At 40.2% G+C, this 26,266-nt stretch overlaps 2 protein-coding genes across 3 annotated transcripts in view; one reads left to right on the forward strand and one right to left on the reverse strand.

Moving 5' to 3' along the window:
• GALC (galactosylceramidase) overlaps positions 1–12,182 on the reverse strand; it is a 31,214-nt gene extending 19,032 nt beyond the window's left edge. The window contains exons 1-6 of one of the 2 annotated variants that reach the window (XM_058026411.1): positions 11,757–12,182; positions 10,816–10,884; positions 8,871–8,934; positions 6,845–6,958; positions 5,324–5,463; positions 3,193–3,231 (exon numbers count right to left, since the gene is read on the reverse strand). In XM_058026411.1, coding sequence (XP_057882394.1) covers positions 3,193–3,231; positions 5,324–5,463; positions 6,845–6,958; positions 8,871–8,934; positions 10,816–10,884; positions 11,757–12,182 — 852 coding nt within the window. The remainder of the gene's footprint in view (positions 1–3,192; positions 3,232–5,323; positions 5,464–6,844; positions 6,959–8,870; positions 8,935–10,815; positions 10,885–11,756) is intronic. The other variant, XM_058026412.1, reaches the window with a different exon arrangement.
• Positions 12,183–15,825: 3,643 nt separating this feature from the next.
• GPR65 (G protein-coupled receptor 65) lies at positions 15,826–21,760 on the forward strand. Its single transcript, XM_058026413.1, has 3 exons — positions 15,826–15,935; positions 17,620–17,715; positions 20,603–21,760. Exon 3 carries the CDS (start codon positions 20,723–20,725, stop codon positions 21,758–21,760), a length of 1,038 nt encoding a protein of 345 aa, XP_057882396.1. The 5' UTR covers positions 15,826–15,935; positions 17,620–17,715; positions 20,603–20,722.
• The last annotated feature ends 4,506 nt before the right edge of the window (positions 21,761–26,266 follow it).

Here is a 26,266-nt window from a genome sequence, read left to right on the forward strand (position 1 = left end):
AACTGAAGGGTTACCTTTGATATTGAGATAGTCATTACACAAAAATGGGCTTCTCATCACTTGGATAACTTTTGACACCGCAAGTGCATACAGATAGGTGGAGGGATAGCATGTAAGAAAATAAAGATAGTGCAGAAGGTAATCTCACACCTGAGGAGGTGCAGCTGCACTAATCACCAAAGATTAGGAACAGACCTGCCCTTAACAGGCCACAGGTGTGTCCAATAAGAAGACGAGTGCTACAAAAGAGTGGGTTAGCTGGGTGAGGGGAGACATGGAGTTTGTTGGCAGTGCTGTGAGGAGCTGTCCATGAGAAATCACCAAGAAGGTATGGAGCTTTTGCAATAAGATGACAACACATATATTACACTTGGACACTCTCAATATACTGACTCCCTGGCATGTATGTAATTTGTTACACAAAAGTAATGGATTTATCATCAAGACAGTCATGTTAGGCTAATATAAAAGTCACAGCTGGCTAAAATGTGGAAGTGGACATACATCCCCAAGTAATCGGAAGAAAAAGTTAACCTGATCCCCAAAAAAGTACATTGAAAAAACAGAGATTGAAGTTTTAAAATAGAAATGACCTATCCATGCAGCTCTCTACAAGAACAGAAATCTCTGCCAAACACTGTCCTGTTCAAGTGAAGAGCACCTAAACATTTTTTCACTGCCCATTTTACTGAACAAAAAAAATATCCTTGATGTTTTAAGTTTAATAATTAAATTTTCCCACTACTTGGTTCTCATGTTTCACTAACTTTCAGGGAAAGCAATGAATAAACCTAGAATTGCATATTTACAACAAAACTAAGGGCAACCAACTTTGAATTCAAACATGCCAGCAGAAAAGAATTCCTATTCTGTCTTTCCAGGTTCTCTTTACTATTTCACTGTTAAAGATGATAAACAGCTCACATTTGTCTGTGGAAATTCTTAGGTAAAATACACCCATACAAAATATACTCAGCCTTAACAGTTAAGAACAAACCACACTTACAGAGGGCTGGTGCTATCTGAAAATTCAAACCAGAAATCTAAAAACAAAATTAAAAAATATATTTTCAGCAGCTTGTACAAACAGCTGCATCTGAAAAAAACCCAGTCCACAGTCTAAAATTTTTTTTCAATTTTCATTATAAAAGAATGATGCACTGTGTGCATGCATGCATAAAAAAGATTTTGCAACTTGATTCAAAGATCAGTGGGCATGAACCCTCAAATTATTCCTTGTAATAGCCCTCAGGCAATGTGAAAAAGAATAGGGAACATTTCTCTTTTTCATGTAGTCAAATAAGGACAGAAATAAAAGTCTAAATGTTGATGACAATCAAAGCCTAGATCTAAAACTAATTAGGACATAAAACTTACTAAGTAGAAAAGTAGCAATGAAGTTCTGTTCAGCTGTTTGAAACTTTTGAAACACAAAGTTCTTTTGAAACACAAAAGAAAAATTCATAATACTAGAAGGTCCTTGAAATATAAAGCATTCTAGCTACCTAGACACTCAGAAAAATTGCCTAACCACAGAGACAGCTCAGAAGAACAAAATGAATGATTTCAGAATTTCCATGCTGAAAGAGAAGTACCAAGGGCACAGAACTGCATGCACCCAAAACTCCACATTTGCAGAACAGCTCCCTCACACACAGTATTCATATAACTGAAAGAACAGGATTTTCTTGAACAAGAATTTAGCAGCATTACAGTCTCCATTTCTTTCTTCTTTTTTTTTTTTTTTTGCTTATTAAGAAACATAACTAGTGCCTTAGAGGATGAAGTATTTAGAATAACATTTTACAAGTAAAAACTTAGCCAGATAACGAAGAGCTTATCTGTGATGTATTTAACAGGAATTACAGAAAATGGTTGGTGTGCAGCAGTACATTTCAGTATATTGCCCTCTTGCAAAATGGCAAACAGAACTACAGTGCAGAGGAGAGAGGTGGTGCCAAGTGACACTGTAAGAGAATGAATGGTAGAACAGGTGTTCAATAAAAAACCTCTTATCAGTTAACAGTGGAAGGAAGGCCAAAACCTTTCAGTAAATACTTGGGTGATTTTATGGTCAAATTTTAAACTAAATATTCAGCTCCAGAAGCCAATTCAACAGTGTTCAAAAAGCTATAAAGAAGGATGGTGGCCCTAGACTCAACAGTTTGTTCTCCATATTCTTTCTTGCCACATGAGCAAGCCAAGACAAGCAGACAAGAAAGCCCCAAGGTGACATGACAGATTTGAGATTGTTCAGCCTGAAGAGAAGGTTTTGGGGTGACCTAATTGCTCCCTTCCAATACCTTGAGAGCCCACAAGAAAATACAGAGAGGGACTTTTTACAAAAGCATGTAGTGACAGAACAAGGTTGAATGGATGGCCCCATCCCTGGAATTGTTCAAGGCCAGGCTGGATGAGGTTTTGAGCAACGTGGTCTAGTGGAAGGTGTCTCTGACCATGGTAGGAGGATTGGTACTGGATGATCTTTAAGGTCCCTTGCAACTCAAGCCATTCTATGATTCTCTGAGTCTTGTTTGCTTTTAAGAAGAGGTAATGCCATTGTGTCTTAGCCTCAAGCAAAAACAAGGAAAGGAACAAAGCAGGAGCATGTGCTTAAGATCTCACCACAAGGCAATGTAACAAACAGAAGAGAGTTTTCAAAGCAGGGCAGGGGGCACTGCAGGAGCATTCAGTAGTGAGAAATATTACAGCTATCTTAAGGTTGTTTATGTGAAACACTTGTTCTAAAAAGCTGGAAGAACATAAAGGTACTGAATTTTGCAAAGTTAAAAACACAAAGCCTTTACTGTGATTGAATAGCAATATTTAGGGTACTGTTATCACAGAACTTAGCCACAGAATTTTAGGCAATTCTAGATCTTGGACTTCTAGCTATATCCAAGCTGGTATAAAGATTATTTAATTTTGTATGATAGTAGCATTAACTGAAGCTTCCATAAAAATTTAGAAGCATTTAGCATACACTGACATGCCCAAAGTTCAAAGTAACAGTTTCAGACAGACAAAATAAACAATCTAGATATCTGAACATGTAATCTTTCCATGCATGCAACTACAAGAAACACAGTTCAGTAAGTGACATAGAATTATGGTCCCTTTCCTACACAAATTCAGAAAGCTAATTGTTTGTGTACAGTACGACAAGCACTTTACAGAAATAAGAATACATACCTTAATGTATTTGCTACTAAATGCCCTTTCATTCCATATCTATAAAGAGAAAGTTAAATCCATTTAGAAAAATCAGGATACGTCAATGGAGAATTAAAAGATTTCATTTATATATAGGTAAGATTATAGAATCCATTAATCAGCTCCATGGTTTCCGTGTGCTAGAGGGAAGTGCTGGCTGATTTTGTTATCAGCTTTTCTGGGGACAATTCAGTATGAAAGTTCATAGTGGGCACTTGTTTATCTTTCTCTAAGGTCTGCTGATTGCCTTCTCGCTGACAAGAATGCTAGAGCTGCTTGAGCTCCACAATGGCAGCAGTGTTACATTACCAATGGCTCTACAGTTTGCTAGGAATCATTGAGAAACACGTTGTGGCTTCAAGGTGTGGCCTAATGAATGGGCCCCTGTTGCAATACATGGGCACAGGAGAGCCAGAATATCTAACATATTGAACAAAATCTGTGAAGCTTACTGTTCTAACTTACACAGGGCTACATCCAAGCTTCAACACAATAGCATATTTTAAGTAAACAGACACAAAATGAGCTAATTTCTAAATTTTCCATCTTTTATGGAAAGAGAGTTTAAGCTAAACACAGCTGAAAATTCAAAAGCAGGAGCACTGATTTTCCATTCTACCAAACCCCCTGGCCTATAACACACATAGGCAGAAACCATTTTTCTTTCTTTTTGAACTGCAACATGAACATTGTGACTCCAATAAAGGTTTAGCTTAGGAGTAAACACAATTTATTTTGATGTTTCTACATCTTCCTATAAATGCTAACATGAAACTTCAAGAATGAGTCAATCAAAACATTACTTAGTGCAAGGCTCATCTCATCATAAAGCAAATAGTAATACACAACATGTACTTACAGCAAAAAGAGTGGTAAAGACTAACCAAGTACAACCATAATGACATTGAAATTGTTTTGACAGTTTCTGAGCCTTCACAGACCTCTCAGTGTTTCCTTGCATTTCAGATTATACCCACAAAGAAATGAGACAACATGTAATATCACATTGCCTGGATAAGCAGAAATTACCTTTTCTTAGAAGGACAGAATTTAGAAAGCTAATTACTGTGAAGTAACAACACTGAAGTCAATATTACTCAAACACATGAAGTAAGCAGAACATACTTTCTACTCCAAGAACACAGGGCAGAGAAAAAAATGTAACAGCAATTGTTCTTCCTCTCCCAACAACTGAAGTGCTGAAGTATCACTATGTTAGCCACAGTGCAAGACTGACCCAACTGAAATAAGCCAGCAACACCAAGGGGGATGCATTCCCCAGGAGATACAGCAGAGATCCTGACCTTCCCACATTGCAGCAGAAACATCTGACTTCTAAGGGATGGGAACCACAGTTTTAGAAGCATTGTTCTGGACTGCTGAAGTGATTTTCAGCTTTTCTGCAGTTAAACTTCTCCTATCAAAACATTTAGACTCCAAAATAAGTGTTCAGTAAGTATAGGATTGATTTTAGAGAAACCCTAGGCACACTTTCTTGCTCAAATAGTGAACCTGAAGAGTTTTTTCAGATTGTCTGCCTCTCTCTCTCATCTCCAATTTATGACATTTTTTCTCAGACATTCATTCACTACTTCCCTATATTGCAGTATAGGACACCACAATAGTTGTACTGTAAAACATGAAGTTTTATCTACTATAAATGACTCAGGTAAAAATGCAAAAAGTTGTAGAGGACTGCTCCTCTGCAAAATAACAACCATACTTTATGCTAAGTCATGTTAGCTGACTTTCAAACTGTGTTAACTGATGCTTTTTGTTATGTGGTAACTGCTGAAAGGCAAGCAGAACAAAAGGCAGAAAAGGAAAAAGAACTCTCAAGTTATTTGGTAACTGTTTTAGAACTGGGAAGGTAGGAACCACTTGACACTTTTTCTGCTTTAACAACCATCATTTCAGGAGGACTGTAAACTAACACTACTGTCTTTCCCCTGCTAACATTACAAGATGAAACTGCAATTACAAAAAAAATTTCTCTTGCCATCCTCCTCCTCCTCCTCCGATCATCAACAATGAGATGCAAGACCAAGATTTTAGGAGTGAAGATAGATAAAATATACATAAAATACACAAGAAATTTTGCTTTACTGACCCCAATATAATCAATGTCCAAATCATGATACTGTTTTGCTCCTAATATCCAAGAAACAATATAGTAAGCAGTGATATCTGGATAGTCATAGGGCCAATTTTCACCCTTCCCTATCCATCCTGGAAATGCCCAAGGTAACCCTGGAAAGAGAGAAGAAAAACAAACCAATAAGGTAAGTGGTTGGCTAACATTACTCAATAAGCTTAAAGAGCAAGCTGTAATTTGCTCTGCCTGAAATTAAGGAACAAATATGCACTTGAAACTGGCTTGGTTCCAGTGAAGGCAATGAAATGTAGCTTCTCCAACTGCAGAGCATGGTCTAATACCAACTATGATCAAACAATTAATAGCTGCTTTTTTTAATGAGCTAGGAAGCATTCATTACTAGAGAACAACTGACTACATATAATTTGTCAGTTTTATGGTACTAGCTCTAACTAGTTTAAAAATCCAAAGATTTTAGGATAAATATTTACAAAGCTACAGCAAAGGTCAATACAGAACATGAAAAATTGTTTATCTCATGAACATGAACTTAAGAAGACATGATGATCTGATCATAACAGAAGGAGGAAGATTAGGATAATGAAAAATCATTTCCAAGTCTCAGCTGTTCACTGGATCTTGTGGTAAATAAGAAAAACAAATTAATCTAACCAGATGCTGCTAAGCATCCAGCCAACTTGTATAAGATACCATAAGCTAATTTAAAAGTAAACCCTCCTTCCTTTATTGAGAGCTTGATGTGAGGGAAGAGGGATATTATTAATAATTACAATTAGTCATAAATAGTTGGCCTAACAGAACATGACTGGCAAATCCTGCACCAAGCTTTGCTTCATGGCTGGATATGATAAAGCCCCCTGGAAGTTGAGGAAATTAAGACATCTTTTAACCAATAGACTTCTTACCTTGTTTCATGTGAAACACATTTGTGTTTCCAAAATACAAAAATACAGCCTAGGGTTCCACACTTGTAATGTCACAACACACACATAACTCACAACCAAAACAGGAAGAGAGGAAACTCCTCTTACAACTCAACTACATATGTAGGACATATCAGAAGGCCAAAATCTTCTTCACTACAGTGAAGAAGAGGTGTGTGATTGTTTTGTAATAAGAACATTCAATCAAATGCAGTGTGTGTAAGATTTACATATTTATGCTTGCAGTAACTTTACTTTATCCCTCCCCATTTTTTTACTCAATTATTCAGAAATTCATCTCTCATGATAAATCAATCATGTTCATTGCTGCAATATACTAAAAGTATTAGTTACTTAATAAAAGCAAATTATGAGAGATTTGTTATCTTATGCTTCTTGTCAGGATGTTGTGCTGCAGTAACAAGGTAAAACACAACAAGCATCAAGAAAAGCTTAACAAATATTAGAGATTATATTTTGTCTACTGCAACATCAAAACATCTCTCCATTAAAATGTTAACTAAGGGTCAGATAGGTAATTTAGTCAGGGGAATAAAAAGGCATTTAAATGTAAAAGCTCAAAGCAATTTACCAATCAGTTTAATTTTGGGGTTCCTCTTCTTGGCTTCCTTCATCAGCCACCATTCATAGCCCCGGAAGTAGTTCTCATCATTCTCATAGTGCATATGGGAGGGTTCAGTGCCATCTAGGAAGGAAAGGGACAGGCAGCACAATTATCTCCTGTGTCACAAGCTGTTACACATCAAAGTTTGCTGCATTGCTCACTCACATAGCATGCAGGCACGTATCTCCTACATGGTTCACAGGTTCCTTGGTATGCATTTCAAAGCCAAAGGAATAGAGGGAGGTAAATGCAAGATTTTCTACCCTTTGTTCTTAGCATGTTAACTTAGCATAATTTTAATATTTTTATATTGAAGAGGTTTTGCCTGCTCTTAACATCAGATGTGGTTAACTATTAGGCATTTTCTATCCCTAGCTATGATAACACTAAATCTATATTTGCTGTTGTCTCATATCTTGATACTAACAACCACTAGGAATGTTACAGCATTAAGATTAAGAGGAAAAAAAATCATTATGCAAGCAAGTTATCTCTAAACCAAAAAACAAACAAAAGAAGGTTATAGTTTGTTTCTTCTGCACAAGGCCAGGGAGAGAAAAAAAAGGAACTACCATGATCTTTTTCAATTACAGGAAAGAGGTTGTGGGGTTTTTTATTTTTACAGCAAAATACCTAGTTTATAACTTTCATGGTGCTCTGTGACTGTAGGAAAAGGTTTTGGAATTTAACACTAGGTGCAGAATTTCCTCAGGCAAAGGTAAACAAACTAGAAAGGTGCAAAAGAATCAGTGTTGCATGGGAAATCATTACACACAAAAGTCAAGTAACAACTTGTACACATGACTGCAACAATTATGCAACTGATTTCAAATTGTATGCAGAGACCTTTCCTAATAAAACTTTGTTTAAATGAAGTCTGCTGAAACAGCACATTTCATCACAGAAAATAGGATTGATTTTTTTTACTTTACTAAAAAAGGTAAGGTAAGTTTGTCACGGACTTAGAACAATTAGATTGCAAATTTAGGCTTCAAATCACATTTCAAATGAACTCCTGATCCCACCTCTCAGGCCAGAAGAAGAGCTGCAGTCTAGTGCATTGATATATATGCATCTTATTGTTCCTCTTTTCAAAACTGGACCATTACACAATGGGACATGTGACAGTCTCCTGAGCCAGCAGTAAGAGTGTTTGAAGAGAAGGTCTGTGCATGCCTCAAGATGATTCCATTCCCTCCACCCAGCAATTCACTGCCAAGTTCTTAAACCCAGCATAGTACTTTTCAGCATGTTAATTTTTGTGAGGTAAACACAAGAATGAAAAACAGTATCTAACGATACAAAACAAAGACATTACAGGAAAAAATGTGTATGTATACAAATATATATATACACAAGTCTAAAATCAAATTCTATGCTATTTATTAACTGTGTCTGATGTGACCAGATTTACTTTAAGAAAAATACCAAAAAATACCAAAAAAAGATACAAGCTGTAGTCTCTGCTTCTCAGCTTTTGGTCACTACAGTTACTAAATAGTTCCTCCTGTATATAAATGTAGTTAGATAGGCTAGGCAAATTATATCAAGACATTTTCATTTGCAACTCTTCCCAGGAAGAAAAAAAATTCCTGCCTACTGGAATTGGCTATTCCAGCCAATGCCACTCTAGTGAAACATATCAGCTAATTAAACCAAAGCAATGTAACTGTTTCTGATCAGATGCATTTGCATTTCATGCTTTTAAGCTATACACTATCTGGTATTGCCAAACTTGTGCGTGAGAAATGCTCTGCAACTCAGAAACCTGCAATAGGGGGGAAAAACAGAACTCATTTGCTCGAGAATGGAACCTATTAACCATAGGATAGTGAGAACTGCTTCCAGAATGTAGGTGTGAATCTCTCTTGTACAAGCCATTATGGATTACTGCAGCTCAGCTATCTCAGTGCCTCAGCTCCCTGTGCAGCACACGTTTACTTACAGCATCACTGAAACCAGAAGTCAAATGCTGCTCATGCAAAATCCATACCTGTTGACTGTGCATCACCTCCAATCTCTACCTTGAGAATATGTAAAGATGCACCAAAATTTGGCTGTGGAAAGAAGAGACAGAAAAACAGAATCCTGCTGTTAACAAGAAGAATGAGGTAAGTTAGTGTACAATCTTGAGCATGCTGAAAATTCCTTTTTTTACTTTTTTAAACACCCATTATAAACGTAATGAGATTATATGAATTTCTGCTCTTCAAAAGAAAATCTTCCAGGATAAATAGTATACTGATCTTTAAACAGTTTTATTGACTCTTGCAGCATTAACAACACTTCTCCACAACTATGCAGATTTTAAATAGATTATGCTCAAGAAAATACTAAAGCACTGCTAAAGCAGAACACAGAATACATGGGGAACACAGCAGTATTTTAATGTTATTAGAAGCCAAACTTGTTTTCTTTTTAAACCAAATTATTGAAGTCAGTATTTTTTATTCTTGTTTGTAAAGTGTTACACTGCTTATGTGAAAGAACATACATACAGGTCAGGAATAATCTGGAAACTACAGACAGATAGGCAAGAGAAGAAAAAACCCACCGCACTGGAAAACAATTGGCAAGTCCACCATCCCCCTCCCCAGGCATCTGGCTGCTGGAGCCAAATATAAAACTCAAGCTCACACAGGTGATTTGACTGCCAATGTGTTCTTCCAGCCATTAGTGGCTTAAGAGTTGCTCAAGCCAGAAGTTACAATTAATCATTATTTTAACAACCACTAATAAGCTGGCCTCCTCCATGGAATGACCCAACTATAATTTTGGTATCTAAAAAAATGTTTTAAGATGTAAGAATGCAATTTGATTTTTAAAAAATGCTGCATACATGACATGCCTTTTCGCTTACAAGTCTGGGATTTTTGTTTGCTTTTAACAACAAAGTAACTATTTTCAGTTTACCATTTCTCTTTTTGACTTTTTTTTTTTTTAAACTTCCAACACATTTGTTCTCCCATTCATGAAGGTTGACTGACACTAAAAGACAAGGAGAATGAGGTAAGGTACACCCCCCCCCCCAAACAAGACAGTTTAAGAGGTTTTGGTAAAAGAGTATGTCAAAAGTTCTTTGAAAATCATGATCTCTCTAGATTTTCTGTTACCACATGCCTAATCAGAACATTCATATTAGTAACATACAGCTTTAGTCTCAAAAAAAAACATCAGCTTTGGTTCCCCAGGCACATATTACACCTTACTCTATCCCTGAAAATTAATTCTTTAAACTGCATGGTAAATTATTCCCCTCCAGCCATCTGGATTGCATTACTTGAAAGTGACATGACATCCTCTTCCAGCAGAGTAATTTACAGTGCCAAAAGCAAAACAAGCCATTAATGTCCAGTGCAATAATCTTACCATATATTAAGTTGGGTAACTCTGCAGGTTACACTTGTTAACTAACACAGCTTCCAAACCAATGAACTTCCTACACCTTCTAGAGTCACTGCAGTTGTACTTGAGACGACTTTAGAATAGATATGCTGTTACAAACCTGCAGTCTGCACAGTCATTTTTAGGGTATGTCAATCTATCTGTATTCCAAAAAAATCCAAACTGTCTCTAAGACCCCCTTGCTTCAATCACTATGAACAGCTAAACACCCCATTTTAGCCACAGAAACAACTTATGATTTAGCCCCCACAGATGATCAAATACATAAACACATTTTTGAAAACATATTTTTAAAACACATTGTGAAAACACAAAAGGAATTTTCACAACAATATGAAGAAACAATCTCCTGAACAAAAACACCACCTAAAATTTAAGGTTCTGATAACAATCATCACTAAAATATATGCTAGACAACATAGGATTTTGTCTAATTTCAAGCAGCATAGAATATATTACAGGAGTTCCCATTTTACACAGTAAGAAATTCTGCATGAAACCAAACGTTATTGCAGCAGTGAAGCCAACTTTACCTTGAACAGGTAATCTAAAATCTCGGAGCGGTAAGGTTCTGGGTAATTCACCAGGAGTCTAGATGTGGCCTGAAACGGAAAGAAAACATGAAAATGTGACACGCAACTTTCAAATGTTTAGCTACATCCCAGCTTTTCATTCTATGCCTTTCACAGAGCTAATAAACCTACAAAAATAATTATAGCATCAGGAACTCAGCTAAGCCCTTCATAACTTGTTTCTAAACCTTCAGCTGTGCCTTTCTGGTTTCACAGGTTGCAACTGCCTTGTACTCCAGTTACCTGGAATTTACTGAAAACAGAGTCCAAAGAGCAGAGAAACAAAGGGATCACACGGCTTTATGACAAGCAAAAGGCAGCTCCCTCCCAGCACCATTTCTCCTGCTCTACTCAGCTCTCCCTGCTTTGGCTCACCATATGCCACAGCAAGGGGAGCTCACAGGGCACACAGGTGGGAGGCCAAAGAAAGCATCTCAGCAGCTCGAAAAGAGGATAAAAGCTCCGGGAATCTCACGGCTCTGCTGCCTGTACCACACGAAAGACGACGAGCGGCTGTGGCTTATTTTAAAACGTAGGGACTACTAAGACCCTCTGCACAAAAAGCCAGCCCGGCTTAGCTCTCATTCACCAGCACCCAGGACACGGCTGGCCCTGGGCACGCCGAAAAGCCACGGCACAGGTGGCGCGAAGCGGAGCCCGGCTCCATCTCCCCTCAGCGGCTCCACCGCCCGCACCGCTCCCCTCAGCGCCCCCAGGCCTCCCCCGCCGAGCCCCGCTCAAGTCGTGGGGCTCTCTCCACACCCCGCCAGTCCTCAGGGCTCCCCTCCGCGACACCCCCGGCCCAAGCCACCACACGCTCCCACTGCCGGGATGCCCAGCCCAGGTGCCCCTTGCCGCGCCGAGGAGGGTACCAGCACCGCATCCCCAGCGGAGCAGCTCACCCCGCCGCCGCTGACAGCCCCGATCCCGTCGAACTCCCTGCCCAGCCCGTTGGCATCATCCAGCACGTAGGTGGCCGCCAAGAGCGGAGCGGCACCGACCCTGGGGGGCCCCGGCCCGCAGCTGCAGGCAAGCAGGATCGCGCCCCAGAGCAGCGCTACGCAGCCCATCCCGGCCCAGCTCCGCTCCCGCGGCCGCCCCGGCCCCCGGCGCCTCCGCACTGCCCGGCAACGCGCGCACGTGACCGCGCCGCCCGCCTGCCCCGGGGCGGGGCGGCAGCGCCCGGCACCGCCCAGCGCCGCCGTCCTGCTCAGGGGAAAGGAGGGCGGGAAGCCTTGCCAGCCTTTGTGGGCAGCCCCGTCCGGCTGAAGGCTGCTGCTGCCATTTTGAGAAAGGGCACGGCGAGCTGGTGAGGCGCATGTCGCCATGCTGGAGTTGGGCACTGAGCCGCGAGTGAAGCCATTGCGGGGCCATCCTGAGTGCGGGAAAGCCGCGTGGCTGTGAGGCGAGGCGGGGTTTGTGCGGGAGCGCGGGGGGAGCGGCGCTCGGTGCAGTGCGAGCAGCCGCGCCTAGGGGCCGAGTTAGGCTGTCCTTTTCGGGGCCTCTGACTCTCCTTTCTGGGGCCTGCTGCTTGGGGCCTCTGGCACGGCACGATACTTGTTCCGGGCGAAGAACGGCATTTCCTTGTGCGTCTTTCATTTCCAGGCCCTCCCAGCCCCTCGCAGCCAGTTTCCTGCTTTTGCGCCGCTCAGGCTGCCACGCAATGCCCCGAAGGCTCGGCACGAAGCGGCGCTGTGAAGGAGCACATTCCAGCCCGCCCTGAGAAGGATCCTGGGTCGCCGCAGGGGCAGATGTTGGGAGCGGCTCCAGGCCCTGCCCGGGGAATCCCAGCTGGCTCCAGTTAGATCCGCAGCTCCGTCAGCAGGGAGGATCCCCAGAGAGGGATGCTGAAAGCTGGGGTTAAACTATGATGGGCTGAACGTGCCTGGGTACGCCTTCGGGGGTGCGCTGTAGGGCAGCCGAGCCGAAATGAGAGGAGCCAAGGTGGTGCTGAGCCGCACGCCAAAGATTTCCGTGAGGATTGCCGGGGATCGCCCTCACACTCCAGCTCATACAAGCATGCGGCTCGGAGGAAAAGTAACCCGGAGATCGGCGATCAGCTTGATTATCGTAATGGGGATCTCTCTTGTCTATTGATCTCAGTATTTCATAAGAGATGCTTCATGTGCCTAAAGGAGGAATGAGCCATGAGGAGATGCAGTGGCTAAAGCCCTGCGTTGTGTAAGAGCTGTGAAAAACCCCGGTTTTGCACGCATTCTAACCATAAAGAATGCTGTTATTCGAGCCTCGGTCACTCTTATTGTCACTGTGTCGCTGCCACTCATTGAGGGATCTATGTCTCAGTGATGACATTGCCTGACTGACGTTTCCTGTTTATTTCTTTTTAAATAACAATACCGAGCACTCACAAAACATTTTGCACTTTACAGCAATATCGAGTATTAGCTAATGAGCCTGCTCACACCCAAATGAGCTATATGACACCATTATTACATGCAGACAGTCAGAATGACTTCCTCAAGGGTATTGTGAGTCAGTGCCAGAGGTAGCATTATGCTCCTGGTCCTATTTCACATTCATTCCAGCAGACTGTAGAGCTTTGCACACCTGGAAGGTTTGCAAAACCATTATAAATTATTAATTGATTCATTTTGATAGTTTAATTGATTACTGCATCATTCTATTTCATGTAAAAGGCTTCAGCTGGGAAATTCAGTCTCTTATTCACTCACAGGATCCTGAAATTGTCAGTTTTCAAAACTTGTATTTGCAATCCTGTGATGTGCCAAGTGCCCACCCTTTTCAGTTGGTACAGGAAAGCATTCTCGTAATCTGTTTTGATGGAAGGAAAAGTATATTTTGGTGTGACTCTGTCAACTTTCATTCTGCATCTTGACCTTGTGTTGAACCATGTTTTTCTTTACACTGAAAGGAATGAGAAGGAGATGTCTCCAAACAAACTGTGGGCCAGATATGGAGAGGTGAAGGAAGCAGTGGGGGGGGGACCATGAATTCCATAGGAATTGCACTAATTGACACAGACTCTTACTCACTCAAGACTGTCCTACATGTCTGGATTTAGAGAAAAAGAACAGAGACACAAGGAAAAAGAAGAACGAGGGGGGTATACATTAGAAGGGGATATTACACATTTTGGGAAGTCTGTACCTCTCAAGTGCCTCAGCCAATGAGGAAAGAGAGGGAAATTTGGCCAGGAAATTAGGATAAAAAGGAGGCTGCATCCCCTAACAATTTTGAGAGACCCCATGAGGAATGCCCTTTATTGAAATAAAGTTACTGGACTCCTCTGTCTTCTTTTTGGACATTAATCCACAAACATCAGAGGTTTATTTTCCTGTCAACACCTTTGTTCACGGACCCTTTGTAAACTCAAATTTAAACAATAAACTTATTTAGGACTTACTCATTGCTTCTTTTCTAGATAAGATCGTTTTCCACTGTTAATGCTTTTCTGTTTTAGGGTTGGGGTATTATGCTGATAATACCTGTTGGTTTTGGATGACTGATCTAAGATACTGTGTATGTCCAGATCTCACAAAAACCCTGGAAAATTGTGCTGCTTACATCAGAAATTAAATTTTTGCATATGGACATAATTAAGAATTTATTTTAATATACAGTTTTACTTCCAGAATGCATAAAAGGCATCATCTCCTCTCTTGCTTCCTTTGATCTTTCGATTCTGCTGTCATCACAGCAAAGAAATGTAGAGATGTTCCAATTTTGTTTCTCTATTTCTAATAATTATAAAAACTGTTTTTTCTTTAGCAAAGTATAGGAATGCTCAACAAAACAGCAGAACCAGCTTACTGGACACTTAGTATGTACAGTGTTAGGAAAAAGCACATGGAGAGTGATGAAACAGGTCTTCATGTGATGACTTTTCTCTCAGTGAAAATGAAGGTGTGACTGAAATTTATTTTAGAAATTTATCTAAGCAAGTGTTCTTCCATTCACCAGACAGGAAGGGGCTATTATTACAGTTTGAGAAGGGCCACAAGTGTTGGATAATTTAGGCTTCATGTAACAATCAGATCAGTAAAAAGCTATGGATGAAAATGTCACACAGACTGGAAAAAGGGAACCAAATCTCTGCATACAGTGGTTAAATATTATAGAGCTGCATGGTATTCTCGAGGAAGTCAATATGCCCCTATTTTAGAACTTTTCAATTTGTTCTCTTTCATTTCTCCTTAGCATCTGAATCATCAAACGATAGTTTTGGTGTTACTCAACAGAGGGACATTTCAAGTGACATTGTACCCACTTTCTTAAAGCAGAACAGAATTTAAGAAAAATACAATAAATTATTCTGCTCACAGAGAGGGAAAAGAACCATGCTCGTGTAACAACTTTCCATCAGTCTAATTGAATAGAATTATCTGTTAAAAGAATCACTCCCCTGAAAACTGCATCAAATCTCAGAGTCAGTTTATATAAAAATATGTAACCTGTCACTATGCATGAAATGCTGTTATCCTTTGTTAACTAGAACTATTCATTAACTTCTCATAAATTCTGAAAATACTTAATTCTTTTTCCACAAACTCCTAAAGTGATTGTAAAACATTTTTGAGCTCTTCTCAGGTGGATTCATATTTGATTCTGTGATCAGTTTGTAGGGAAAGGCAGGTGAGGTCCTTCAGTCAACAAAAATCATACACATTTTGAACTTAGACAAGTAAACACAAATCAAACACAGCATTTTATTTCTGTGGATTGGATTCTCTGAAGATCATGTCTCCTAGATAAGGAGTGTATAATATACTATGCTCATATAATTAGGCAATATTTTAAATTAAACTTTTATGAAGTCTCTAAAAGTATTCCTGTATCTACTGAGGTTGCTTCCCATCCTTTGTTCATCATCTTTTTTCTCATGGGTAAGCTTAGATTAACAAGGAATTGAGGACAGGGGAAAAAAAAAAAAAAAGGAAGCAAAACCAAGAGATGTGTGAACTGCTGCCTGTTTATCTGCGAGCAGCTTCCTGTCTCTGTGTGTGATCAAGCAGAAGCAGACACTTTTCTTAGAAGCAGATAGGGGTGACACTGCCAATGGCATAACGGGGACCGCTGCACGGGGACACGTGGCGGCCAAGGTGAGTGCTCGGGAGCCTGGGACGGGTTTCAGCATTCTGGGACAGGTTTCAGCCTGGCCCTCCCAATGGGATGCTGACATCAGGCATCTGAAAGAAGGGACAGGAAGGGGGCTGGAAAAGGTTGCTGTGGGAGAAGGATTATTTCAATCCCAGCACAACCAAACCATGAGACTGAGGCAAAAGGCATCAAAAGATTGAATTAGGAAAGACATGCCTAGGATTACGAAAGAAAACTTGATTCATTGTTTGTTGTAATAGCATTGTCATGATCAAGCTGCTGTTGATTACAGAAGGGGGAAGAATGGAGAAAAACTGTATTTGGGGGTGAATTTTCAACACTCTGAGCTGTCCCATCACTGCAAAATGTGCCTCAGGCCTCACAGAGGGTTCCAGTAACTCTTCTATTAGTGTTCTCCAGACACTGTTAAGATACCTAGTGGTATTTATATGAATATGCAAAATGCTTAAAACTTAGCAGAAAAATAAGCTCTGGTATAAGTAGCTTCTTTGAATGCCATGTATCATGTATGTGAAAATATATTGTACATCTTTCTGTATGCATAGAGGAAAACATGAAACACTTAATGATAGAGCAAAATAATACTTGCCTGCATGGCCTACATTCTAAAAAATGTGGTGTTTTTTTTCTATTTGCCCACATTAAATGAATGTTTATGCTCAATTAAACAATCTGTAAAGTATATCTTTAAAGGCTGAGCTCTTTTAGACCTGTTTGAGTCTCTACAAAATCTCATGGAGACCTGTGGGTGAAATTTAATGTTGCATGAGGAAAATCGCTGCTAATTTTAAGCAAAAAAGGCCATGTTTCTGAAAGGCATATTTCCTAAACGGTGAAGTTTTTCAGAATTGAGATGTAAGATCTGCTCATTAGGTAAAAAGAATTAGCTATGGAATATCCCCTGTACTTGAAGAACTCAACTTGGCAATAGAATTTATTTTGACAACACAAAGCAATCTACTTTGTTGAAATTTCTTAAAGAGAAAAAGGAAAACAATCTATCTTTCCATCTTATGATTGATATACAGTATCACCAGTACAGCAGCTACTGCAGTAGCTCACACAGCATTGTTCCTTTCTTCCCTTACAAAGCTCTTTACAGATAGGACTATGAAATATCCTTTTGTATTTAAGCTTATGAAAGTTTAACTTTGTACTTTGCAACTTTCAAAATGTCATAAATGAAGAGACCACATAAAGCTCTCTGTGAACCTGAAGGAGATGCTGTAGAAATGTGTTGATACGAATACAGTGTATAATGACTACTTTTCACTAAAAAATCTCACAGGGTTCCTTTATAGGCTTGTTTGCATACAGTACTTGAAGCATAACATTTCTCTGGTCCATTTCTCTATATTTTTTGTCTTAGTGACTCTTCAGAAATTCTGTACAGTAGGTTTTCTGTAGCAAAATGACAGTCAGGAACTATGGTAATAATTGATTAACGTGTCTAAAAGAAAAAATTACTGTTAAGAATTTTTATATTTTTTATTTGAAACATCACATACCAAAACAAGTCTGTAAAATAAGTCACAAGTATATGGAATTAGTCACAGTAGGTTTGGACCATGAAAGTCAAACCATTAAACCATATCATTAAACCAAAATTCCTTGATAGTTAAAAAAGAATATCATTGGAGAAAATAATCAAATGTTATTTTTTAGGATTGCTCTAAGCCAATACCATCCTCCTAGGCAAAGCCAGCAGGTGTGCTCAGTAGCAGAGAGAAAACCTGGGAATGCTTCAGATCATGCATTCAGGTAAGAAAAAATCATCTTGCACTACAAAGTCCTAATTATGAAAAAAGCAACTCAGCAAGAAAGTGTGATATGGACTACTTCCTCTGAAATGAGGCCCCAAGCAATTTGAGTGAAATGTTGTAATCAGGACAAAGTGGTGCTTTCTGCTTTTATATTTCTGTGCAAGAAACTGCAGCGTGTCTTGTGGTAGGCTTCATTTGCTGGCTCTTTGACACATTTAAGTATAGGTCATCAATACTTGCCAGAATGACACACTTCTCGTTATTGCCATCACTGAAAGCATGTCCTCCTGTAAGTGCCATCAATGTGTCATCAAAGTTCAGCATGGACTACCTGGCAGTGCTGCACAGCCTCCAGGGCTGTGTTCAAAGGAGCTAAGGAACATACTGGTTAAGAAGAAAAGAAAGCAATGGGGTCAGTGACTTGTGATTATGAAGGACAGAAAAAACTTTCTGAGGTGAGAATTTTCATGTAGTCTCAACTCACTTCTTTGAATGTTATTTTTAGTGTCCCAGCCTGCCATTAGCCAATGACACTTTCAGATATTAGTTCCTTAAGGCAGATGGCAGAAGAGCAAAGTCTTGCCTCAAAGAACATGTGGTTTATTCAGATAAGAGCAATATAAGGACAAGTGTTTTACCTTATCATCAGTAAGATCAACAGAGTGAAATTCTTAGAAACAATGAGCTAAAATGAAAAAGCTGAGAAAAATCCAAGTGGTATGAGGAAATTGGCGTGTTGGTCTAAGAGTAGATACAAAAGAATCTGTTATGGGTAATAAGAGAGAAGTTGGGAGCTTACAAATTTGGTGAGTCTGTAATACAAGTTGACAAAAGAGAAAGAGTTTATGGGGGAGGGAGAAGGAATTCCAATTTCTCAGTCACGAGACCAGGAAACACTGCCTCATACACTTGCTGCATTACACACATGCTTCTGAAAGGGCATGTTTCCCTCTTAGACATGAGGAGACCTGTCACAGGAAAAGAGATGCTAAAGTGTGATTAGGAGAAGAGGTAGGTATTTTATCTTTCATTCATCTGGTCTGTCTGCATACATTTGATTTCTCTTTGGTGAGAAGTGGGTCACAAAACCCTGGGATCCAATTTCTAGAGCTAGATTTTTATTTTGTGATACTTACCTGTACTGATAAGCTTACAATGCCTTATTTACTGTTTGGTTTTATGAAACCAAGCTGAAATGCAGACATCTGATGCTTGTCTTAAATATAGACTCTGCATTTTTTTAAATTAGTCATCATGCTGATGGGGTTCCTCAATGGACCAAATTGGCAAGTCCTTCTCAAGAATTTTCTTTGGCTTTCAAGCTTGTGAATGAGTTTAGCTCTAGCTGATCATTTAGGCAACTTGATCAAATAAGGCAGGGGCAGGTGAAATTGAGTATGTGTTCTCTGGGTAGTTTTGTCATTACTCCTTTTTTTAATGAATAATAACAAAAGAGGCTTTTTTGTAGGCAAGAGATCCATATAATAACCTCTCAGCACAGACAATAAACCTGGTTTGAGTTTTTCTGATAAACCCACAAACACATCCAACCTATAAAAGGCTGATTTTTTCTTAACACATGGTAATGTTTTGGCACACAAGATGTGTTGCATTGGAGTTCTTTCCCACGTTACAACAGTTGTAGATGTGCTGTCTTGCAACCTACTCATTCTTCAGCCTCTTCTCCTCCTCTGCTGCAGGCTCAAAGCACAGGTCAGCCATCACAGCAGTCTCTCAAGCATTTAGTATATTTGGCAGTATAGCTGGCCTGCAACTAATATTTTCCATTCTTGTATTTCCTGAACGTAATAGTTAGTTCTCTAGAGAAGGGAACTGCCAAGTGTCAGAGCTGTGATACTATCAGTGAGTACCAGCTGTCTCACAACTACAGTTGTACACCCTTTCTTACCCTTTCCTCACCCTTTCTAAAGGTCAGCTCTTCTATGTGTTCCTAAGGCTCACACACACAACACCTCCAGTCCCACTGCTTTAGTCAGGGCTGCCATTTTACTGATATTTTCATATTGAAGCTGTTGATAACCACAGTCCTGGAACTGACTGAGAAAAATGTAATTGCTAATGGCTTTATGAGCTCATGCACCACAGCTGCAATTTTTAGAGGGGAGAAGTGTTAATGATAAACTCTGCTCAGTCTCCACCTCACATGTTCACCCAGCAGGATGTGCATGCAGGAATCCAATAGCCCAGCAGGTTTCACATGAGGATTTCTGGTACATGAAGTGAGCCTTGCTGGAAAAGCACACTTGATGGCAAGTTCATGTGGGATCACATACAAAGGAGGAGAGAGGAAGCAGGAATGTGTGAGGATGCAAACAAGACAAGAGTGATTTGCAATACATACAGAAAGATACCAGACACACATTTTCCCCTTCTGAGCAGATCCCAACATCCAGTGGTATCTGAATCCCTGTATTTCTATCCTTGTCCCTCCATTGCCTTAGGGGGGAGGAGGTTGTTTGAAATAAGAAATCTGCCATATTCATATGCCCAAAGCAGTGCTTACCATAATAACAGAAAAGGCACTTCTGTTATTTTATTTGTGGTCCATTTTCTGATCTCCTTTTACTGTCCCACAAGAGAGACCCAGGATTGCAGGATAGCACCCCACTCCTAGAAAAAGTGTTTTAATTAGTCATCCTACTTCTGCTGTGGAAGCTTCTAAGTAACCTTGACAACCTTAGATTTTGGGTTCCTCTTCCTATGCATTCTTAACTCCAGGAGCACTAACATCCTCCAATCTCCTAAAAAACAGTTTCTTTCTTCTAGGAAAAAAACCCAAAAAACAAAAAACACCACACACCAAGAATCCCATAAAAACAACAGAAATGTAATAGCTGACATTTTTCATTTTTCCTTTTTGGTAGCAGACAGCTGGAATCTTGTCAATCAGGTCCTGAAGAACTAACAGATGACAACCCATCTACAGCAGGGGGTTCTATTGCACCCAGGCTGGAATTATCTCAAGGGTGCTACCGGGGTGGACAATGAACAACAGCACTGCATGCCATGATGATCACACCCTGGATAAGTATTTGTTTCCATTTGTGTACAGTGTTGTGATGATGATCAGTATTCCCATCAACTGCATATCCCTCTATGCATCTTGCATTCAGGTGAGGAAAAAGAATGAGTTAGCAGTCTACATCTTTAGCCTGTCCCTGGCTGACCTTTTGTACTCCTTGATTCTGCCTCTGTGGATTGATTATGCCTGGCATGGAGATGACTGGAGGCTCTCTGCCTTGCTTTGTCAGATTTTTGCCTTCCTTACGTATATGAATTTCTACACCAGCACTGCGTTCCTTGCTTGCATCTCTCTTGACAGGTACCTGGCATTAGTTCACCCCTTGAAGCTCCAGTACTTGCGCACAAGAAGATTTTCATTGATTGTCAGCATAATTGTTTGGCTTCTGGAAAGCATCTTTAATTCTGTCATATTGGTGAAAAAAGAAGTATTCAATGATCCTTGCAATTTCACTAATCATACATTATGCTATGATAACTACCCCCTGGAAAGGTGGCAGGCAAACATAAATTTATTCCGGATATGCTCAGGGTACCTGGTCCCTTTGATAATCATTTTGTTTTGCTACCATAAAGTCTACCAAGTAGTGAGGTGTAACCAGGCCACAGTAGATGAAGAAAAGAAAAAAGTGAAAAAACTTATTGTGAACATCACTGTTAGTTTCATTGTTTGCTTCACTCCTTATCATGTTGTACTGCTTATCCGCAGCATCAAAGAACCTTCTCCCTCTGACCCACATCTTTTGTTGCTGCTGTATAAGGTTTACAGAGTCACACAGGCCTTAACAAGTTTGAATTGCATCGCAGATCCCATTCTGTACTGCTTTGTGAGTGAAACTGCACGGACAGAGATAGTGAATTTGCTCAGGTATTGCTTGTGCCTACGAAAGCGTGGGGAAGACCAAGTGAAAGGACATGCTCTGTGCAGTTCTGCTACAAAAAACACTGCACTGGTCACCTACAGAAGTTCCTGTGAAACACAGACGGTCAAAATTTCCTAATGAGCACATGCAAATGGAAACTGGATAACCTAAAAGGAAAAGAAAGAAAAATTCTTCTCCTAGGAACTTGTGTAACTAAGAAATGCCCCAAAAGTCAGATACCAGTCTAAACAAAACCAGGAGCTGGAGCCAATAAGAACTTACTATAGGGTCAATGAAATCAATGGAGTATCAACACCTATCTTTCAATCACGTGTGGTATATAAATCAGTGACAACAGACAAATGCACAGTCAAGAAGGATGGCTGTGACGCGCTGACAGAATTACTGAGGATCTCCCACAGAACTGTCTCCTGTGGCAGCTTGCTAGCCAGCCTGTACTAAGCTGGGGGAAGGCTGAAGTCCTCTTTGTCCTGAATAGCAAAAGACCAGACAGAGGGAGTGTGGTAAATTTCATGTTGTGATTTATGCTGCTATGAAGGTTCTTGTGTTTCACTAAAGACTCCAATTCTCCTTTAGCATATCCCTGAGACCAGAAACTTCTTAAAATTGTTTACCCTGCTGTGTACAGACACTTACCTGCACTTAAGATTTTGTTTTCCTTGAAAAATATACGGTCTAATGTATAGCTGTATGTCATGCAGTTTCATTACAATACCAGTGGTGTTTCAGACCATAGTTGAAGATTCATTAATTCAAGTGCCTATAAAGAAGTGAATTCTAGCCACCAGTGCTTTAATTTGGATGAAACATTTCCTGATACATGCAGGGGAGGAAGAGGATAGAAAGGTGAGGTTTCAAATCTCAGCAATGTAAAGGGCCAGCCTTCAGAGTTGCTTATTGCGACTGAAATCTGGAGTGTGGTTCTGTTTTCTAATTCAGTAGAGTAATGTTTGTATCCATTTACTTAACTGCACATGGAGGCCTCAGCTAGAGGTTCCAGGACTCTCAGTCTGGCAGTTTTAAAAAAATTAAACAAGCTAGCCAGCAATACTGGCAAACCAGCAAAGAGCATGAATGTACCAACAAACAGTAAGAATGGAAGCAAAAGAACCCATACTTTTAAAAAGTTGGTGTTAGCGCAAATCAGAAGTGCAGCTGTTAATTCAGGACCTGTTCATGTGCAGGCAGAAGCAGCTGCCTGGCTCCCTGGTTCCTTGTCCCATCCAGACACCTGACCCTCTGAAAAGAGTTAAAACATTACAATTTTTTCTCTTCTCACAACCTTTTTACTTTTTCTCAATTCCCAGGAAAAATATTTGGTTATGGTAGTTTCTTTATTTCATAGGGAAAAAAAATTTATTTCCATCAAAAAAAAAAAAGAATTTCCCTCTAGCAAATTTGTGTGGGGGAAAAATTTTGACCAGCGTTTTTCAGACCTTTTAGGTCTGACATTATGTGTGGAGGATGTGCATAAAGTGACCACAAGCAATATGATATTTCTTATGAGAATGTGCATCTGTGTTTAAATAAAAAATTTCTCCATTGCAAAGAGCATTTCCATAGTTTTCATGAGTTGCTGCGTATGTCTGTACTTTCTGGTAATTTCACATTCTGAAATGGGACCTTGCCAGGCTGCGCAAGCTGGGTTTGTTCAGCCTGGAGAAGAGAAGACTTTGGGGTACCTAATGACAGCTTTGCAATCCTGCAAAGAGGATATTGGGAAGATGGAGCCAAGCTCTTCACAAGAGCTCATGGTAGGAGTGGTGTGTTTTCAGCCTGGCTGGAAATTAGGGACTACACAGCCACTCGCTCAGCCCCCTTCTGTCCCCCCACAGACAGGTGGAATGGAAAGGAGAATCAAAGTAAAACTTGAGGGTTTAGATAAGAACAGTTTTAAAATCAAAAATAAATTTTAAATGTAGAATAATGGTCAATTATAATAATAATGATAATAATAAGGGGAAAAAAAATTATGCACAACACAATTGCTCACCACCCACTGACCAATGCCAGACCCCACTTCCTGAACCCAGATCAGCCACCCTTCTGGGTAACTTACCCCAGGTTATCAACTGGGCAGGACATTCTATTGTGTGGAATATCCCTTTGGCCAGTTCAGGTCACCTGTCCCAGCTATGCCCCCTCCCAGTTTACTTTGCAAACCTCTTGACTGGCAGAGCATGAGACAAGAAAAAAGTCCTTTACTTAGGATAAACACTTGACAAAACCAAAACACATCAGTGTGTCATCAACACCATTCTCATTCTGAATTCAAAACACAGCACTGTAACAGCTATTGAAAGGAACTTAACTCTACCTGAGCTGAAAACAGGACAGGGAGGGACAAGAAATCATGTATGAAACTTGAAGCAAGAAGGGTCAGAGTTGATATAAGGAAGAGTTTCTGAACCATGAAGAATAAGCTGATAAGCTGTGGAGCAGGTTGCACCAAGATGTTCTGTGCGCTCCATCCTCAGCAGTTTCCAATACCCAACTCAACAAAGCTTGAGCAACATCTGACCTTGTAGGTGACCTTCCCTTTAGCAGAAGGCTGCACTTGAGATTCCCTGGGGTTCCTTTGAATCACAATTATCCTGTATTCCTGTGGGTGGTCACTATTCTGGCTGCTGCTTTCCTCCCTGGAAAGTTACATTCCCTTCTTTTTTGTTTCCATTTACTGAATTCCATTTTGATGTGGGTTTGTGTTTCTGATTTGGGTGGGTTTTTTTCTGTAGTTCCTTCTCATATATGATGAAGGAAGAATTATGCAAGCAGCAATGTAAGTTACTTAATCATGATCTTTTTCCACTGCTGACCTATGTATTTTGCAACAGAATGTGAAATTTCACTCTGGCATTGAAATGAAAGCAGAACCAAACTTCACTGTAACTTCATGGAAAAAAGAACTCAGTGGTTCATTTTTAAATCTTTCACATGTCATAAAGGTTGGAAAGTTAATTCTATTTGGGCTTTAAATTTAAAGAATTTAAGAATTAATTTAAAGAATAATGAAAACTGAAGATAAGCAACAAAACTGAGTCAAAATAAACCTCTGTGTCAGGGAGTAGAGAGAGCTGGCAGCTCCCCAAGGGGCAGTGAGCCAGGAGCTGAGGGTGACAGTCAGGCAGACTGGGCAGCATTGTCACCAACAAGCCACAGTCCCATGGCACCCAGCGAGGCAGAAAAGCAGGTGTGGCCAGCTCTGATCACCGGACAAATCTCTGGTGACAAGGCAGGCCACAGGTCAAGCTGGGAAGCCAAGTCAGGAAGGCAAGGTTGGGATCAGCAAGGTACAAGGCTGGATATGGCAGCACCATGTCAGCATTGGCCTGTGCACAGGCAGTTAATTCCTAGTGTAGTAGGAGAAGAGACCACAGATCTGTTGGTAAACTCACCCTGAGCCTCTGCCAAAAGTTTCATTTCCACAAAATTTCACCCTGAGATTTTATATTCTTTAATATTTCACCAATGCTCATGAAAGCCATAGCATGGACCAGCTTACATGGGTATCTGTGGGTGTTTTTCATAGCATCATTTCCTGTGGTACCTGCTGGAGATTCAACTCAAGATAAAGGGAAACCATGACTGTGGCTGGCCCCATAGGCTGGCCTTCATGAAAAAGCTCAGATAAGTCCAGGGTCCCATCCCTTTATGATAATAAAATTTAGGTTTCTAATTTCTTAGATTGCTCAAAAATGCTTCTGCCTCAGACAGCAGCTCCTGGCAGTCCCCAAGCCCTGTGAGATGGCAGCTTGCTCCTGCCCAAGGGCACCAACTCCTCTGCCCCTGCAGGGTCCCCAGTGAGGCTGATCCAAGGCAGCATCTGATAACTGATGCTCTAGCAGTGATAAGGGGAAAGAGCAAAACACATAGTGCATGTGTTTTTCATGAAGTTTTTTCTTTCATTGCTGCACCATAATGGCTGTGTTACTAACAAATTGCTAGCCTAAGCAGACACAGAGAAATTTTTTCTGTTCAGGTATAAATTAAAAGTAATCAAGCTATTTCACCTAAATCCTTTAATAGCTTAGAAAGAGATAAAGTATGTTCTGGACTGGGACTTCACTTCAAAAGAGAAACACAAACCAAAGCAATTAAAAAAAAAAAAACAAAAAAAAACCACCAACAAAAACGAGACAGAAAACATTAGGAGAAGACTGCATCAGATGATATGTAAAAAGCCTGATCAAGGTGAATTATGAAGATGCTGAGATTCTCATCTCTGCCAACCTAGAGATATTGCCATCAGTGTATCACTTACAGCCTGTATCCAGCCTCTGTACAGCAGAGTGTGTGTCCTATAGCATCTCTCACTGAATATCACAGCACACACATCATATCACTAATGTGTCTTGGAAGTGCTAAAATAGTGGGAGGTGCAAAAAAAAGTGGGCAATAGGTCAATCCTTTTTTGTTTTCTTTTCAAAATTAACTTTGAATATTTTGGTGATGGGAGCACAGACTGACAGCTTCTTTAAATGGAGTGTGACAGAAATTGAAAAAATAAAAGATGATGTCTCAAGAGCAAAGGTAGCTGGTACTTTGAATTTTGTATTTTGAGAAATGTTATTGCTATAACAACTGCTAAAGGTTCAATACAGGGATAGAAGATTCTTTTCTTTA

This window comes from Melospiza georgiana, chromosome 6 (genome assembly GCF_028018845.1).
Source record: "Melospiza georgiana isolate bMelGeo1 chromosome 6, bMelGeo1.pri, whole genome shotgun sequence".
Taxonomy (NCBI): domain Eukaryota; kingdom Metazoa; phylum Chordata; class Aves; order Passeriformes; family Passerellidae; genus Melospiza; species Melospiza georgiana.

Excerpts from the sequence above, each read along its gene's own strand:
- GPR65 (XM_058026413.1), top strand. The coding sequence starts at position 20,723 with ATGAACAACAGCACTGCATGCCATGATGATCACACCCTGGATAAGTAT.